Source organism: Perca fluviatilis, chromosome 15 (assembly GCF_010015445.1).
Source record: "Perca fluviatilis chromosome 15, GENO_Pfluv_1.0, whole genome shotgun sequence".
In the NCBI taxonomy this organism is placed as follows: Eukaryota; Metazoa; Chordata; class Actinopteri; order Perciformes; family Percidae; genus Perca; species Perca fluviatilis.
Genome location: NC_053126.1, coordinates 21,086,391 through 21,105,957, shown reverse-complemented (window position 1 = coordinate 21,105,957; position 19,567 = coordinate 21,086,391). Strand labels below are relative to the sequence as shown.

At 39.1% G+C, this 19,567-nt stretch overlaps 1 protein-coding gene across 1 annotated transcript; it reads left to right on the top strand.

Annotated features, from left to right (window-relative positions):
* Positions 1-5,990: 5,990 nt before the first annotated feature.
* slc4a1a (solute carrier family 4 member 1a (Diego blood group)) lies at positions 5,991-19,418 on the top strand. The gene is made up of 21 exons (XM_039825293.1): positions 5,991-6,124; positions 7,736-7,807; positions 8,055-8,110; positions 11,145-11,239; positions 11,992-12,038; positions 12,137-12,302; positions 12,515-12,650; positions 12,727-12,796; positions 12,901-12,943; positions 13,029-13,213; positions 13,350-13,557; positions 13,894-14,097; positions 14,207-14,355; positions 14,465-14,659; positions 14,772-15,017; positions 15,120-15,209; positions 16,327-16,493; positions 16,890-17,131; positions 17,220-17,389; positions 18,276-18,449; positions 18,550-19,418. Exons 2-21 carry the CDS (start codon positions 7,784-7,786, stop codon positions 18,625-18,627), a joined length of 2,745 nt encoding a protein of 914 aa, XP_039681227.1. The 5' UTR covers positions 5,991-6,124; positions 7,736-7,783; the 3' UTR covers positions 18,628-19,418.
* Positions 19,419-19,567: the final 149 nt, after the last annotated feature.

The following is a 19,567-nucleotide window of genomic DNA, read 5'->3' as shown; positions in this document are numbered from 1 at the left end:
GTTTGTCACTTTTTCATGATGTCATCATTTTCAAACCTATGTTAATTAGCCTGCATACAGACCAAGAGTTATTATGCAAGAATCTTTTGTAAGTGCGCTACATTTAGCCTTCTCTAAATGTACAGTTTTAAACAATGCACATCTATTCTCTAAGAATTTCTAACTGGCTGTGGTGATGATATGCAGCCATATGCTGCGTTCATAGACATCGGAAAAACATTTTTCCGAGTGAAAACGTCACCATTCACGTCACTTCCCAGTCCCTCCAGAAAAACGTGATTACGCGATCGCATGATTCAATGCATAATCAGCCAAAGCACAAAATATGCAGGGCTTGCCTGATTTCATAATCCCCGCATTTTCGTTGCAAAAAAGTCACATATATCTTAGCAGAAAGTTGAAAAATGTTGCGTTTACTTCACACAAGAGCAGCCATTTTCCCCTGTTGTCATGGGAACGTTATGAAGTGACGTAATTACGCGACGTGAACATCATTGAAAAGCAGGGTGTTGGGGGAATCACTTTTTTTTTTTTTTTTTTTTCATCAAACCGCAGTTTTTGCAAGTTCCCACAATTTCATTGCATAAAATTGCATAAATATCCCGCATATTCCATCGCATTTTTTAAGAAAACGTGCCGCATAATCAAGGATTTTTGCCCGCAACAATCACAAAAAAACACCGCATTTTTCTGGAAGGACTGACTTCCTGTGGGAATCAGAGGTGGGAAACTCTGGCTGGATTTTGCTAACAGAGTTTCCCAGTTGGTGACGCGTTGTTGGCAACTGACATTTGATGTAGGCGACTTTGGTTCACTGAACATATTTCAATGACAATAAATTGTTTATTGTGGACAAATGCCTCTGCCAAGAAACATACACAAACATAACATGTTTCAAATTATTCATAAATAGGCCCATGTATACAAAAAAAACACCTTATACGTGTCCTTTCTCATTGGTTGTCCTGCAGATAACACAAACAAACATCTGTCCGTGCGCTGTTTCTATGCTCGTTTAAGAAAACCGCAGCAAATCTTTTGTTATTGTGGCCTCCATGTTTTCACACACCTGATGCTCTCGGCTACGGCCAACCGTTGGTGGCAGTCATGCAACAAGTTGTTATGCCAAACGCCAATATAACAGAAGAAGAAGAACACGCATCCTGACTATGTGAACGCTGGTAGTCGGAAAAACAACGTAACCACGAGGGGCGGTCCCTGTTATTCCCAGATGGCATGAATGCAGCATTAACATAGAGCTGCTCATTTGGGAGGCGTTTGAGTAATGAGTCTCTCGATAATGTTGTCCAGCAACTGCCAATTATGTTGGAGCACAAGTTGAACAGGTTTCTCTTCGTTATGTTCGTGGCCTGCGTAGCAACAGTTGTTCGAGTCAAACAATGAACATAAACAACAGTCTTATTTTTATGCTCAAGGGGGGAGGGGGATACAGACTGACTGACCTTTTCACTATTACAAAACAAAACTGGATGGACAAGGGTTGCAGTTCATGAAAATCATGATTTGGTTTTATGGAAAATGAGATCATCCTGATTATCACGCAGAGCAAAAGACAAATCATTTAGTCATGCAGTTTCTGCCACATTGGTTACACTAAGGGGCGCCAAAGTCAACAAAGACTGCCACCTTAAGTATTTGGCCTCTGGCATCCCCTAGCTCAAAGAAAAGTTGCCGTCAGACTGATGTCAAATACATAGAGAGAATTCAAATGAAGACATACTGTAAGTATGCAGCAGTCTGAAAAACTGCTACAACCCTGGAGGGTGTTCACATAATAACTTCCTGGCACACATTTAGTTTTTTTAATACAGTAAATAATGAGAATATTTTATTTACTTTGTAGTTTTGTAAAGTTAATTACATACAACTCAGACCTCACATTCAGGTTACATGCTACAAACACTAAAGTTGTTGTAATTTAGCCAACACTGTAAATATAACCTCAACTGAGAACATTGTTAAATTAATGTTGTGTAACATTGTTTTTAGATGGATATTCGGTGACCATTGAGCACAAACCTTTGATTTAGGAATATAGGAAATGAGAAGCACTGAAAAGTCTATAAGCCTTAAATAGTATTCTGACTTGAATAATTGTAATACTGGTTTAAATTTACTGTTTAATTTAGTTAAAGTGAAGTCATTATGGCCCACACTGTATGTACTACTTGATAATGGATGGCAGGTTGTGTAGTTTAGTGAGTTACACTGTGACTAGGTGGGTCTTTGGTGCTGCCTCTGGCTCTCAGTGATAACTCCCAGCAGCCTGCTTGTTCTAATGCTGATAGAGCCCATCTGTGCTGCCCCAGTTAGTCCGCCATTTAGAGGTTTCAAAATGCACAGTGCCTGAAAAGTATTCAAGTTGGACCTTACAGATACAGGTGTATTTATACACACCCACAAATCTTTTACATTTAACTCATTAGGTGAGTCTACTTGTGCAAAAATGTATTTTGTATTATTTTAGATCACTTTTTTATAAATCTATCTCTTTAAGCCACATCAAATCTACTTTGATCCCATGTTGTAAGACAATAAACCTTGCAATGAATGAGTGCATGCTTTTTACACAAACTGTAGCCACATAAATTGATGTTTTGTCATTGGTCGACTGGGATTTTATATTTGACCCCTCCGAAGTATCATAATCATCTACAAACACTAGCTGGCATGATGTATTTCAGCCACTGACAGTAGGTTTCCCTCACATCCTTCTCTCTTAAAAAGTAGGTCAAAAATCCAAATCACATTTCCCCCACATGCCTTGATGCTTATCTTATAGATTTTTTGTTTTATTCTTTTATACTGGATTGTTAAAAGGAACCCTACACATTATATTGTCTATTTTATACAAATTTCAAATCTTGCGCTGCGTAAAGCAAGATTTCAAACTGTCTTTGTATCCCAATTTGCTATAGTCTGCTTTGCATTAAACAAAACTCCACAAATAATAATAATGCTGTCTGGATGAAAATCTCCTTATGAGGACAGGGAGTGTCTGTATATGCTGTGTGTTGAGACACATGGGCACAGCAGATAGCTTCCAGAGATTGGTGATAACAGGCCTGAGCCACAGTGTCTTTAGCTGGGGGCCCACTCTTTGTGGCTGTAGACTTGTTTTTTTATTGTTTAAATATATATTCAGTGAGTTTCTTCCTGTGTGCAATATGTTGTTTACCCACACTCACAATCTCACAAATTACCTGTTGCAGTGTAAAAAAAAATCCATAGCATTGTTTGCCCTTCTGTTTCTGTTGTATTGAACTGCTACAACTCTACTTCCATCTTACAAAAAAAAAACTTACCGGAGCATCAAATCACAGTAATAGTTTCTTTACACAGGCAGGCAGTTTGCTGAACAGCTCCCGTACCCATACACACCTCACTTGTTGTGTTATTGTGTAGGTCTGTAGTGTGTGTCCCTTGTGTTAAGGCAGAGAGAGCCAGAGCACAAGCATGTTATTGTGTTTCCAACACACATGACAATAAAGTTGAACTTCAATTTGCACAAATTTCACATTACCTGACACAGCATATCGATGGGTGAGAACAGTTCATTGCAGGTCAATTTCGGGTGGGGATGACTCTTTCTTTTAAGTGACAACACTGCATTTTTCCCATAATTACCTAATGCAGGAAACATCCCTAACAAACAACGTTAACTATCAATTCATTCTTGTGTTCCCTATTAGTTTCAGGACTTGTGAAATCAAGCGTTAACTTTTCTTTTTGAGTATGAATTCCTCAACGTCAAACTTGTGACTGAGGCTCATTCTCTGGCCAAGTGAGACTCAAATCACATTCATTGGAGGTTCGATGACAAAATGGAATAGATGGAAATTGAGATGGAAATGAAGTTGGGGCCCACAATAAAAGTAATATCTGCCAGAGATAAAGTCGATGACATAGAAGAAATAAAAGAAAGAAAAAAGATGTATCCTGGGATTCATTCAAAATTCAATCTTTAATTATTTGAAAAAAAAAACATAAATAAATTTGACTGAAAGAGACAATTATATCGTTAATCGCAATTATTTCTGAGACAAATAATTGTACAGTAAAATATTGAATTGTTACAGCTCTAGTTGGAACTTGGATTTGTTTTCCTGTCCAGAAAAGCGTAACAGGCCGGTGCAATTGGGCTCTGAGAATTTAATTTGCCTATTTTTCTTTGAGCCCTCTGCAGTCTAGTCCATAGTTAGATTAAAGAGGTTTAAACTGTGATTTGTCAGTCCATAGTATGTTCAGCTGATATTCCAATAGAGCTTACCCTAGATTAATTTTCTATTTCTAAGTTTAAAGAACAGTTTTTTTCTAAAGCAACACATTGCCTGTTAATTCCAGCTTGTTATAGGCTGCATTATTGTGCATTTGCCACTTAAACAGGAACCTGTTCCTATTTAAATCTGCACACATTTTGATGCTAAGCTTCTAGTTTCTTTTACCAAGGACTGCTGATTTCTTCTATTCTTATTCAACTGTTGCTCAGAGGGATCTTTGTCACTTTCTGCCCTTTCAGTTGTCAGTCTGGTTCAACCACTGAACAGCGTTTTGTTCTCCATGTACAAAACTAACCCTTCACACAAAATAACATCTTGTAAAGAGGACTTTCTACAACCTAGAAGCATGAAAGACTATTCAGAAATATAGAGTAGTCCTCTCAGCCATCTGACTCCTTCTAAGTCTGAGAAGGAACAATAAATTGCTTGTGTCCAGACTAAGGTGATAACCTGTGATGAGGCCTTACAAGTAAACATTGCTTCATTTTAAACCAGCTAAAACGGTTGGGAACCTCCAGTTTAAGGTACTGGACTCTTGTGTATGCTGCTTAATTTCATTAATTTGTGTGATGACAGACTGATGTTATCTGATGCAAAAGGCTTAGCAGCATCTCCACTGCCTATGTCAATTAAACTCCTTTAGAGAAGACCAGAATATATTGACAATGTTTTATAACTGTTCTATTGACCCTAACCTTATTTTTATTTTTTTTATTTGTTTACAGGTTCACATCCTCCAATTCCAAGGTGTTGTTAACCTCAATTCATAAATTATTGGCAAGCATGAAGATCTCTTGCGCAGCCTAATAACAAGTCCTCAAAAAGACATATAAGATAATCTTTCACCCACACATGTCCTCTGTGACTGCTTTAAGTTAACACATTTAACATAACCTATTATGTAAAACAGATATAAAGAAGGTTATTCCAGAAGCAGTAATTGAATTGTCACTTTGAGGGACGAATAAAAGTGTTTTGAATCGCATTGAATTGAATTGTCATTAGTCCAATGAACGATTTTTCCATTCTTGCAGCACCCTTTCAGAAACTGTCATTAGGTTAGGTTAGGTTAGGTTCTTTTTTCTTGTTCTTGTAATAATCTGTGTGTGATGTTTTCCTTTTTCACCAGTCTGCGCTGCATCCTTGTGTCATCGTCTGCCATCAGACTGGGTTGGACCACCAGCATCCACCTCCAGTCAGCTGCAGAAGATGTCTTACCCTTTCGCTGCCATGTACAAACCAAGTTTGCTCGAGGGCTGTAATGAAACAAGTTGGGTTTAATGTGTTTATCTCATGACTTTCCTCAAGATAATCACAAGCAGAGGAACTACCCCCCCTTTATCATGAGGGAATCCCCAGTCTGTAAACAAGATGACGTACTAAGATGCTGTCCTCCTGATACTGTATGTTGCCCCCCTTTTTCCCCTCTTTTCCCCCTGTGTGTCCCTCAGACAGGAAGAGGTCAGGCCTGCTGGTTCAAACAGGTTCCTCTGTCCAGCCTCGGACCTTGGTTCATGCTGAGAGGGAGGAGCGAGCAAACTAGGGTTGGGATATCCCTGTGTCAAGGTGTCCCTGGCCGATAGGGCTGTTTGTCTGTCACACAGGCCTTATCTCCCCCACCCCCCCGCCACGTTGCTCAGCAACCAGATTGGGGTACAGCGCTTCTTAGGGTCTACGTAGTTTCATATGGGTGTTCCCGCTCCTCTCGTTCTCTGTCTGTACTCATCTTTTTCGTTTGTCCTGGCTCACTTTATCACCGGGCTCGTCTACGCTGATCGTCCTGTGTCCAGTGCTGGAGACCAGGTAGCAGTACCTGCATACAGGTAAGGGTGTGGCCCCCTCTGGGCAGGGGTCAGACACACTTTGTGGCACTACTGGACTAGAGGGTAGAGGTTGGATAGGATAGATATATCTGAATGTACCCTGATAGCAGAAGAGCATGTTTAATCCCCTCATGTCGTTGCCATGCTTGTAAGATGAGGGCAGTTGAAATTTAAAAAAATTCTTGAGCTTTAATTATATTTTAGGTAAATAAATAATATTAATCTTTGCAAACATTTTCTGCTGTGCACATTTTCTGTAACAACAATTCAAGCATTTTTAACTCATTTGAGGTCAAGGTCTAGTGGGATTATCATCTTCAGTTTTCATAATGTGTTGTAAATATTACCAAAATATTACTTATTTTGGCTTTGTGTTACAATATCCATTTATTATCAGTATTTAAGGGGGAAGAATTGTTACCACTAAATGTCTTTTTAATGTGCAGTGGCCCATATCTGTGTATAGTACAGGCCAAAAGTTTGGACACACCTTCTCATTCAATGTGTTTCTTGATTTTCATGACTATTTACATTGTAGATTCTCACTGAAGGCATCAAAACTATGAATGAACACATATGGAATTATGTACTTAACAAAAAAGTGTGAAATAACTGAAAACATGTCTTATATTTTAGATTCCTCAAAGTAGCCACCCTTTGCTTTTTTTGATAACTCTGCAAACTCTTGGTGTTCTCTCAATGAGCTTCATGAGGTAGTCACCTGAAATGGTTTTCACTTCACAGGTGTGCTTTGTCAGGGTTAATTAGTGGATTTTTTCCCCCTTATTAATAAAAAAGCAAAAGGTGGCTACTTTGAAGAATCTAAAATATAAGACATGTTTTCTATTATTAATTTTTTAATTATATGTGTTCATTCATTATATGTTTTGATGCCTATCGTATTTCAATCTTACAATGTAAATAGTCATGAAAATAAAAAGGAAACTCATTGAATGAGAAGGTGTGTCCAAACTTTTGGCCTGTACTGTATGTTATTCTTTCAAGCATTACTATCCATCATTCCTTATCAATTTTGTGCATGTGTAAAGTGAATGTGAAGTCACATGACCTCTATTAAAGCTATCTGCTAAGAAATATTTTCAATTGCAATTTTGCAACAAAAAAAAGCCAGGCTTGTTCACTTGTTTGTCAAATTGAAAAGCCATCTGCTAAAAGAAACAATGTTAAAATATTTTGGAGTATTCCTGTATAAATGTAACAGTTTTGTATAACTTGCTGTTACAGTACAGCTGTATTTCAAGTTTTTCACTGTACTGTTACTGAAGAGAACAGAGGTATCTGGTGGAAAAAGGGTGTAACCCAAAGATAAGACTCTGTACGTCTTTTATTTAAACTATAGCGTAAGTAAGTTCACATTCTCAACGGTTGGTTGACTATCTGTCCTGAGCCGTGGCAGTGCAGGCAGACTCAGAGCAGCTGTTTGGTGGTAGATGGCGGTATCCTCATCAAAGTCACTTTAAAAAGGCTCAAAGCAGGCCTTATTGGTATTGGCTAAGAATCTTCCCAATCTATCATAAACACCCTGCCAAACTGACAACAGGATAATGGGGCTAATATTTTTATGTTCTGGTTCTTTTCCCTCTGTCTTAGGGAATGCATAAAAGTGCCTGAGAGTTCAAAGACATCTGAAAAACATCAATGGAAAACAATTTCTGTTTGGAGGTTAGTCTTTTTCCCTTGAACACCTTACAGTGTAACATTAAGATTCAGTACAACACTTAGCAATACAGTTGCTACAAGATGCATTGTAACATCACACAGAGGAATGGGATGTTGGAAATTTGGTCAGGATGGAGAGACTGTGGATTCTGATCAATAAATCTTAGCAGTAATACATATTTTCCCTTTATCATTCAATTCCCATTCAACTTTCTTCTTTTAATTCTGCTTTAACTTTTCTCTTGTCCAGGGCAGTGACATGTCCTATGAAGACAACGACTCAGCCTTTCCCTCTCCAGTGAGACTGTGAGTTCTTTCTCTCGTTTAGGCCTCTCTTTTTCAGCAGTACTTTATACGTACTGTATGTATGTAGATGATGTAGATGTACACTGTATTTCTGCATCATGTTTCTGATAAAACAATGGTAATGGGCCTTGCTTGCCCTGAACTGAGCCTGTCAGGCAGTGCTCCCAATATGTGGACCTCCCAAACTAGTCCCTCCAATAAAGTGATTATAAATAGGTTTAACTTGGTATAGTTGTTAAGCTGCTCTGATCAATAGTTGTAACACTTGACTTTGTGTAATGTGAAAAGGGGTCGCATGTAGTGATGAACCCGCAGAGAATCAGTTCCTCCCAGCTCTACGGAGCATTTTAGCCTCTTTCGGCTCATTGTGTTGGTTTTTATGGGCTGTAACTTTAATGTTTTGATTTCTTTCTTTTTTTAAGTGAAACAGGTGTGATAAACCCACTTTACACTTCCTGCCCAGAACTAAACAGCAGACTAGCTCCTGAACATAGTGGTAATGCTGAGAAAAAGAAAGTGAACTCTTTATAATTACCTTTTTATCCAAAAAATGTAGTCTGATCTTCATTAAAGTCACTATAATAGACAAATACACTCTATGTAAACTAATATCACTCAAATAATTGTTTCACCAAATTGGCATGTTGATTAAATAATCTCAATATTAAAAATCCACATAGGAAATAGTAGGCTATGTGAAACCCTTCATAACGTCTAAAAAAGTTCCCATCTATGAGTTAAATTGTAGTTAGTGGTTAGTTGTATCTTGTTCTGTACAAAACTGACACTCATCTCTTCATAAGCTGATGTGAACCATCCCTCATGCCCATGTGCTCTCAGTTTTCAGTATGGTAAAGAAAGGTTTAAAAAGGTAAAAGAGAAACCTTGGGTTACAGTTAAGGACCTGTATAATTACTTAAAAGTCACCAAAGTCTTATTTGTTTCTCAGCAATAAAAAAATAGGGTTACAATGGTGCGCATGGAAGGGCATCAGGAAGAAAAGCATGATTCTCCCTTAAAATAAATTGATGTCATTATACATCTCAAATTGGCAACCTGAACTATGTTTACTACTGTTCTGTGAAAACCTGAAACAATAGAATATATTTTGTTTCACATTGTTGAACACCAACCTTAATGTGAGGCATGAAGTAGGAATCAACATTATCTGTGGTCGTTTTCCTGCCCCTGGGCCTGAACAACCATTACTCATTGAGAAATGTATGAAAAATCAGTCATCTGATACTTAATAGAAGTTGGGAGATGTTATATACGAAAATGCCCCTAAACCCAGTGAAATATGAACTACAAAATGTCTTAGACATAAGAAAAGTTTCAGAATGGTTAAGGTCAGTCCTGGCCTCAAATCATTTGAGATTCTGTGACATGAACTGAAGAGAGACATTAATGATCAAGACATTCCTGAAATATCAATACAATTAATCGATTTTGCAATTGTTTTCATGTTACTATTCCAGGCAGATGTAGCTTGTCCATTATTGTGTATAATATATATATAATATCAGACCACATTTCTGACTAAATATTGCAGAAATGCAGTGAAATCCAATGGGTTCTCTTACATTTTATTGGCACTACATGTAGCAGCTAAAGAGTCAGACATTTCCCTGAGGAGTTGGTGGAGACCAAACCAGAGCTAAAAAGAGAGTGAATATTGAACATTCATCAGGTGGCCCGAAATACAAATTCAAATGAAAGTCTGCTGAGATCAAATAGCTAACTGTTTGCTAACATGTTCACCATACAAGCAGGGGTGGGTCTATTATTTGTTTATATATATATATATATATATATATATATATATATATATATACGCCTAATGTTTTTTATAGCATTCTGTAGCTTTCCAGTAGGGTTCCTTATAACTTTGAATCCAAAGTTTTGACCAAATTTTGGTCGAAATACGTATGTTTTAGCGTCAAGTGTTTTCCCAAGCCCTTTTAAAAGCTTTTCCTACTTAACCTGACTAGTTTTTTTTGATCAATTCTGTCCGATAACATTTGGAAAGTCTAGAAGAGCCACATTAAATCCTTTTTTCCTCATTCAAGTTAGCGGAGCACTAAACCTGAAGTAGCCGCAGAAGTCTCTACTGCGCCTGCTCTATGGGCCCCATAGTGGGGAAGCAGCGCCGATCATCCGGGTATTTTCACACGTGGCAGTTGAACTTTTTTAGCCTCATGCGCCACTGAGCAAATCTCATAGGAATGAGCAGGGCACTGCCTCCAACGCTGTTTCCATTTCCTATTATACAACCTTGAGATGGACTCAACCTGGTGATAATGTAATGACAGCAACAGCTTGCTTGCACTGCCCCCAAGTGGCCAAAAAATACTTTAATTAATACAAGCTTAAGGTGAGGGTCATGCTGAACTCAGGTCATATTCCCATACTTGCAAGCATTCAATCCATCTGATAACTATAGAGATATTAAGTATTTACCAAAATTACAATAAAATCTGCGTATAGCTACCTTCAATTATGGAAAATAACTGGCTGAGTTTGCTTTTTAGTTTGTTTATTTTCAGAAAAATTCACGTTATTTAAATCTTGGGTGTTGACATGAATGAGGGGCCAAGGCGGTGAGGTGAGGCTCAGCCAATCCTCGAAGGGAAGTGGTATTTTTAATGCAGTTTGTGGGAAATATGCATGAGTCTTAACTCAGGTCATAAAAACCAGCAGTCAATGAATAGAAATATGTTGAGCAATCTTGCCCTCTTGTGGCAAAGGGCTGAATAGCACTAATAGAATTTCACAGTTATAGAAAACTTCGTCAGCCTAAACTGAGACCCTTACTTGGATGAATTTTAAGCTATTTGCTATCTACAAATACAGGCTTCAAAGTCTCTTTAACTTACAGACACAATTATAGAAGTTAATTTTCCCCAAAAAATATTCTATATTTCCTCTCCCAGTCAGGGCTGAGTTGAACTTCACAGGTGAGACATTAGGAGGTGTTGTTGAGAAGCGCTCATGCCCAAGTCTTCATTGATGTTTCTGTTTCTCCACACCCCAGGACTCCACTCTATGACCTGGAGGCGGGGAGGCTGAAAGAGGAGGAGGAGGATGAGGCACCTGTGGAGGCCATCGTCATCCCCAGCAATTCCGAGGGTAGGTTCCCCTCACAGGCCATGCAGCTGTTGGGATCACAATGCTGCAATCCATGAATGCAACTCAGTATTTCTTGTACTTTTCTTGATTATTTTCATTGTATGCTACTTTATACCTTTTTCTCCACTACATTTTGACAGACAGTTACTTTTTCAGATTATATTCAGACAGTTTTTCATCGCCTTCCTGTTCAGTGAAAACCATGTATCTTCAGATGTGTTGATGTTGACTGTTTAAAAGTGTTCCTTTATGTGTTGAGAATATTATCCTACTTAGGTTAAATAAACTACTTAAATACCTCTTGGATCAGCTGGAAAAGGCACCGTCACAAAGCTGAAAACAGGGCTGTTTTTCTGACGTCTGTAGTTCTCACAGGATAGCGACGCTACAAACATTTGATGATCTTATAGAATATGATGCATTGTTGTAGATTAAACTACCCAACAGTATATAAAGGAGTAAAAATTAGCACAACTTTAAACATCTACAGCAGTAAAATGCATGCTTACACATTATTACAGCAGTAATATTAATCCATGAAACATCAGATAGAATAGGAAAACACTGACAGGAAACATTTCACTGCGCAATGAATACCTTTACTTTTCATACTTTAAGTACATTTTGTTGATACATACTATTACTTAAGCAAGTTTTTGAATGCAGGACTTTTACTTCTAGTGGTGAATTTGCTACTTTTACTTAAGTAAAGGATCTGAATATTTCTTCTGTTTTTTGGCTCTTTATTTCAGCTTATCTGAACCTGAACACCAATGCCACCACAAGAGGGGATGCTCAAGTTAGTCGACATTCTTCTCACTGATCAGATATAAAAGTTTATTTTTATAACATTATCCACTGGTGTGTTTATTAGCTAACCACATTGCATTACCACAGGCCTATGTGGAGCTGAACGAGCTCCAGGGCAACACCTGGCAGGAGACTGGCCGCTGGGTGGGCTTCGAGGAGAACTTTAACCCCGCCTCCGGAATATGGGGTCCTTCTCATGTCTCCCATCTCACCTTCAAGAGCCTGATCCAGCTCCGCAAGACCATGAGCACAGGTGACTTTGGTACCTTAGATGAAACAGAAAATCTGTGCATACAATAGGATAAAAATCAAACAAAACGCAATGGACTCATGTTCTTGTGAATGCATTGTGTTACTTGTGGCTATGGTTTTTGTGATTATTTGTGTGTTCAGGCTGTGAAAACAACTTTCTATCTATCTAGTTTGATATATATGACCAGTTTAAAGTAACTCAAATGTACTCAGGTGCTGTCATCCTCGACCTGAATGCCAGCAGTCTGTCTGCTGTGGCTGAGAAGGTGGCTGATGAGCTGCTGGACAAGAATGAGATTCGCGCCAGTGATCGGGACGGCCTGCTGAGAGCTCTTCTCATGAGACGCAGGTAACCCATCTGACCCACTGTTTCTCCATTTCTTTCTACAAGATGACAGCCATAATCATTTTATTTGTCCTTCCAGTCAGTCTGAAGGACCTGTGGTTACTGACACTGGAGACATTGAGATGCAGACATTCTCTGTAACCAAGAAGGTATAACTTTAGTTTCTTTTCATTTTATACAGTCTTATCCACCTTTATCATTTGGGTTATCATCAATATCATGTTAATGTATCAACATAACATTCTTCTTGCAGAGAGACACCTCTGACAACATGGAGGCCTCAATTGTCCTCTCAGGTATGTTCATGTAATTCAGATGCCGTTATGTGTCTCCATGTGTGGCTCTGGAGCAGATCTGGCTAAAAGAGGATGTTTTCGATAGGTGTCCTGGACATCCTGCAGAAACCAGTGGTGGCTTTTGTGAGGCTGAGTGACTCTGTGGTGATGGACTCCTCCCTGGAGTCTCCTGTCCCCGTTCGCTTCGTCTTTGTACTGGTGGGCCCCAACCAGAGCGGGATAGACTACAGTGAAAGTGGCCGCGCAATGGGTGCACTGATGGCCGACTGGGTGAGAGAGAAGAGACAGTATTGAGAGAGGAAAATAATAGCTCAGCAGCAAGTAGCTTCAGCAATGGGCTCACACACCAATGAGAAGTAGGCTACTTTGTTAGGTGCAGGTGAATAAAAGCGTTCTGCTCTCACAGGTGTTCTGTCTGGAGGCCTTCTTGGCTCAGACTGACAAAGATCTGACCAACGCCATCGCTGACTTCATGGATTGCAGCATTGTGATCCCTCCCACTGAGATCCAAGATAAGGGAATGCTTGAGCCAATCATTGATTTCCAGAAAAAGATGCTGCGTGACAGACTCCGTCCCAACGACACCCGTCTTGCCTTTGGTGACAGGGTCATAGGTCAGTATATTTCCCAAAATGTCAAACTATTCCTTCACACTTACAAAGTGATCGACACATTTTCAGTTCACAAATTCACCCCTTTAACTGAAATGCAATAATTTCTTTTTTTGTCTCAACCCTTTATTCCTTAAGCGTGGCACACGGCATTAAAAAGGATAAGGGTGTTGTTTTTGCTAAAACAAGAAGATAGTGATATATAGTGTACCAGAAGTGGATACACTTCTGGTACATGACAGAGACAGACAAATAAAGCCTCTGCTGGAGAAATAAAAAAAAACATAAAACAGCCTTTAATGTAATCGATATTAATGTCAGTTTGATTTGCTTGACCAGTTGAGAAACCTCCAGAGAAGCCTCAGGAGGACCCTCTGGCCCGTACAGGCTATCCTTTCGGTGGGATGGTGAAGGATCTGAAGCGCCGTTACCGCCACTACATCAGCGACTACACAGACGCTCTGAACCCTCAGGTCCTCGCTGCCGTCATCTTCATCTACTTCGCTGCCCTTTCCCCGGCCATCACTTTTGGAGGGCTTTTGGGTAAACGAGAGATCCAGATAGAGAGATGTGTCTGATTTTTTAGGTTAAATTCATTTGATTTTATTGACCTTTAATATTATTGATAATTCTCTCTGTTGTCTGACTCTAGCTGACAAGACAGAGAAAATGATGGGCGTGTCAGAGCTTATGATCTCCACCAGCATCCAGGGTGTCATCTTCTGTCTCATCGCCGCCCAGCCTGTCCTTGTCATTGGCTTCTCCGGACCACTGCTTGTGTTTGAGGAAGCTTTTCACGAAGTTCGTATGAGTTGTCGGATGTTGAAACCCCCTGAAATAAAGCTTTTTTTAGCTACTTTCTTTTCTTTTCTTCATTAGCATCTATTTTCTTGTCTTCACCCCATACTAGTTCTGCAAGTCCCAGGGCATTGAGTACATTGTGGGACGTATCTGGGTGGGGATGTGGCTGATAGTGATCGTGATCATCATCGTGGCCGTGGAAGGCAGCTTCCTGGTCCGGTTCATCTCCCGCTTCACTCAGGAAATCTTCTCCATCCTCATCTCTCTCATCTTCATCTACGAGACCTTTTATAAGCTCATCAAGGTTTCCCCTACCTCATCATCTCTGTCCATTTCACATCACAGAAAAAACATTTCCCTGTTATTGCCTCGTGTGTTGTCTCATATATTTTGTTTCCTCATCTCCTGTTGCTCAGATCTTCAAAACCCACCCTCTGATTCTGAACTACGAACATCTGAACACATCACTGGATAACCCCTTCCACCCAATCATCTTGGAGCACGTTGAGGTCCACGACGATGGCAACGTAACCGTTAAGGAGCTGGAGATTGAAAGGGCTTACCCCAACACTGCCCTGCTGTCCATGTGCCTCATGTTTGGTTGCTTCTTCATTGCGTACTTCCTTCGCAGTTTCAAGAATGGTCATTACTTCCCCGGCCCGGTAAGATCTACTTTCTATGTCCAGTGACTGTGTAGGCATACTTTTGAAAAGACTAAGTAGGTTCTGTGATTTTAACCATGGTGTATCCTGGTGTCTCACTAGCTCCGTCGTTTGATTGGAGATTTTGGTGTCCCCATTGCTATTTTCTTCATGATTGCTGTGGATATCTGCATTGAGGATGCTTACACTCAGGTAAGCGTTGTGTTGTGGTGGGTTAAGTCAACTCAAATAACTTTGAACAATGCTCATACTTTTTTCTAAAAACAAAGCCTCACATCAAGTAGGTAGAAAGAAAATAGTTCCTACATGTAACTGCTCACAACCAGGTCTGTGGATTATCTTGAGTAACCAGGTCATGATTTCTGGAGAGAGACATTGCTGTTGAGTTTTTCGAATGTATTTTTTTTTGAGTGCCATCTAGTTCCATTATATTAGAGAGAAGACAGACATCTGTCAGCTGATACCTCCAACACTATAGGCAACTCACATCAAAACAATCTACATTCATAGAGAAATGTCTCTGTAAAATATATTTAAATGTTCATACAGTGTGTATACAGTGTATGCAATTGACAAAATATAGACATATTTCTATTAAAATGGCTTTCTATGACAGTTGTTGATTAATGGTTGGGAGAACATTTAAGAACAGGGAGCTTGAGTAATTTAAAATCAGGAATGGTCATATCTTGGTCTTTTATTTGAAAAGATCTGACTTAAATTACAAATTTTGCTCAGTTGAATATATTTGTATTTTAACAAACAGACCTTTGCACTGAGGTTTATAATACACTCGTCCTGAAGAAAAAATATAATATCAGTTGTAATTGTTTAGAACTGATGACAAATGACAAACACATCTATTTTTTTCCTCAATCAAATGAATCAATCAATCAATCAAACTTTAAGTCATTCATATTTAGTTGGAGGATTTTCATGGAGCAAGCAAACACCAATAGACAAAAAAAGTTATATTTCTGCTGATGTTCTATCAGCTACATTCTTGGGACAGTTCTTATTAATGTAAACTCATACTTTATTGGCATGTCTGTCTAAAATCTTTGTAAACCCACTTCTTGCACATAAAAAGGATGTTCACATTCCTGGTTACAGTGCTCTTTATGTTCTGACTCAACTCACACTTTCCTCATTCTCTATAAATTAATTAAAATCCTTTATAAACTCATTTCACATTGGTTGGAAAATATCAAAATTATTCACGCAGAAGAAAGTTTTTTAAGTTGATTTGTCTTTCTGGGATTTTATGGTGATAAATGAGCTGAATGAAAATCATTCTGTCCCCTTGTAGAAACTGGTTGTGCCAAAAGGCATTGAGGTGACCAACCCAAAAGCCAGAGGCTGGTTCATTAACCCCATGGGACTGAACAAGCCCTTCCCCATCTGGATGATGGGCGCCTGCTGTGTACCAGCAATGCTCGTCTTCATCCTCATCTTCCTGGAGTCCCAGATTACTACGTAAGTGACACTATAAATAATGACATTAGAGTCTGTAATATTATTTAAAGGTATAGTAAGAAATGTTAATCCAATACACTTTTTGTCAAATTCAGTGAATAGCTCCTCACGATCACCTAGCTCTCTATTTTCTGTGTGTGCTGAAAAAAAACTGATGTAAATACACAGCCCAAACAGAAAGGAGTGCACGAGCCACAAAACACTATTTCAGCCAATCAGCAACCGGCAGTGACAGTTGGGGGGAGGCAACATTTGAATGTGCCGGCCGGTAGTTATCTGTCAATCTTGGGGACAGAGCTTCTGAAGGGGGGGGTTCAAATCAACAATCTTTGTGCAGAATCACTTACTGCATCTTTAATGTGAAGTTAATAAACCCTGTTGGTGTCTGTTTGCCAGGCTGATTGTGAGCAAACCTGAAAGGAAGATGGTTAAAGGATCCGGTTTTCATTTTGATCTCCTCCTCCTGGTCACCATGGGGGGCATCGTCTCTATTTTTGGAATGCCCTGGCTGAGTGCTGCCACTGTGCGATCCGTCACCCACGCCAATGCTCTCACTGTCATGACCAAGGGCCCGAAACCAGAGATTGAGAAGGTGGTTGAGCAAAGGATAAGTGGCATGCTTGTGGCCATCATGGTTGGTAGGTGCTGCCATCTACAGTGTTCATGCAGAAAAAGCAGGCTCATAACAAATTACTTCAATAATGATTCACCTTTTGTGATTTCCAGGTGTTTCTATTTTCATGGAACCTATTCTGAAGATGATTCCTATGACAGCCTTGTTCGGTATCTTCCTCTACATGGGTATCACCTCTCTGAGTGGAATCCAGATGTGGGACAGGATACTTCTGCTGATTACACCAAAGAAATACTTTCCAGCTGACCCATATGCCAACAAGGTACGCAGCCTCCTCAAATACACTGTAATTATTCATATATTAAGTCTGCAAAAGTCTGAAAATGCAGTGCCAGTTCCATATATTTGCACAATATATTTATGTAAAGATTAAAATAGCAGAAGAAATTGTAAAATATTCACTAATAATGAATTAATGAATAATGCTCTTTTCATTTTTGTTGCCAGTGTGTCTTGATTCAACGGCTATCTTGGCTGTAGTTTGTGGTTATGGTTTATACTAAAACATGTTTCTAATATTTTGCATGTAGCGGCCTCACTTGACAAATACAGTATAACGAGACCATGGACAGAGACAGGCACAGACAGACATGTATAAGGCCCACAACCCCTCCTACATAGGAGCGAAACAGACAGAAGAGTTTAGTGTCTCTTTGCGGTTGTTCTGAGCTTCTTTGTGGTCATTTGCATCTGTTTGTGGTCATCTCACGTCTTTGTTGTTGTTTTGAGTCTCTTTGTGGCCATTTCATGTTTCTTATTGGTTATCTTATATGTCTTTGTGGCCCTTTTACAAGTCTTTAAAGTCGCCTCACATCTTTGTCGTTGTTTTGAGTATCTTTGTGGTCGTTTTGTGTCTTTTTCTGGTCCCTGAACATCTCTTTGTGGTTGTTTTGAGTCTCAGTGCTCCCTGACCCTTTGGACCCGTGGACTTGTGCCCTGTAGACCCATTAAGTAACCCTTACATGCACTAGACTGTCACATTGGATTGTATAGGGATTCCTATTTTCCCTTGTATTTCAGTGTTCTTTAGCCTATGACAATCTCCCTGTATATTACCCTAACATAAATTAGCATTTTGTATATTTTCAAGTTAGACTTTGGCTGTGTGTTCCCCCGCTAACACTCTCATATCTCTGTCACTTGTGCAGGTGAAGACACTGAAGATGCATCTCTTCACTCTGATCCAGCTTGCGTGCCTGGCAGTCCTGTGGATTGTGAAGATGAGTCCCGCATCTCTGGCGCTGCCTTTTGTTCTCATCCTCACCATCCCTCTGCGCATGTTCATGACCGGCACGCTCTTCACTGTCAAGGAGATGAAATGTGTAAGTACCTCTCTGTATCTGTTACATTCACTACAATCTAAGGCACACAGTATCGTGTTGTTTGTCTAAAGTCTAAAGTTGTAACGTGTTGGTGTTGCAGCTGGACGCAGAGGGTGCCAAAGTGACGTTTGAGGAGGAACCTGGGGTAGATGTGTACAATGAGTCCCCACTGCCATAAACACCACCATATCATTAATGTTTCATTCACAAATGAACTCAGTTCTCAACTGCCATTAATTATCTGAACATTTATTATCAGGTGTCTAAAAATATGTATTTGTGCACATACAGTTTCAAACTTTTCTGTTCTGTTATTATTTATCTTTAACGGAAATGACCTCTCATTTCTAGAATTCATACATTAAACACACTCAACTTAATTATTGAGTCATATTTTGATCTAGGATTTTTTTTTTTTTTAAATGAGAAGTATTTTCCCTTAAGACATGAGGTAAATCCATGTTTTTCTTTTACTGCATAACTACAGTATAGCTTTAAGTGAATACCGGTGCTGCCACGTTGTAGATCTGCCTATGTTATAATAATATATGTTAAGCAAATGTAAACCTATTAAGCTCTTTACACGCACACAAATAATGAATTTTCATGGGATTGTCACGCCAGCCCCTTCCCTATACATTAGCTGTTGTTTATTCTCACAAAATAGTTTTAAATTGTGTTACTTGAGTTTGCCTCATTTTATATATTTGATAGCAAGATGTGTAATGCCCTTATATCTGATTTTAAGTGTGTAATTGCTTTCATGATTATAAAATGGGATAGTGGGTGGATAGTGGATGATGAGATATAATTGTTTTAGCTGATTGTTGTACTAATGATATAATGAGGGAAAAAACGTATTTGTAAATGTATATTATTATGCCTTTTCATGTGTTTGTGTGCTTGAAACATGGTACATGCTTGACTGGATGGAGTTTCACTTTATTAAACGTAAAAACAACTATTAAAGTGCTTGTTTTCATTAAAGGCATTAGAAAATACAATAGTTCACATCACTGGCAGCTCACTATTATAATGTTTTATCCCAAAAGTAACAGGAGAGGGGTGTTCACTTGGAGCAAAACGCCTGCCACTCAGCTGCATGCTGCGTTCTAGGT

What these genes read in the sequence shown, in the direction of transcription:
- slc4a1a (XM_039825293.1), top strand. Translation starts at nt 7,784, where the DNA reads ATGGAAAACAATTTCTGTTTGGAG. An exon ending in GTGCACTGATGGCCGACTGG is followed by an intron (nt 13,214 to 13,349) that starts GTGAGAGAGAAG and finishes CTGCTCTCACAG; the next exon opens with GTGTTCTGTCTGGAGGCCTT. An exon ending in CACTTTTGGAGGGCTTTTGG is followed by an intron (nt 14,098 to 14,206) that starts GTAAACGAGAGA and finishes GTCTGACTCTAG; the next exon opens with CTGACAAGACAGAGAAAATG.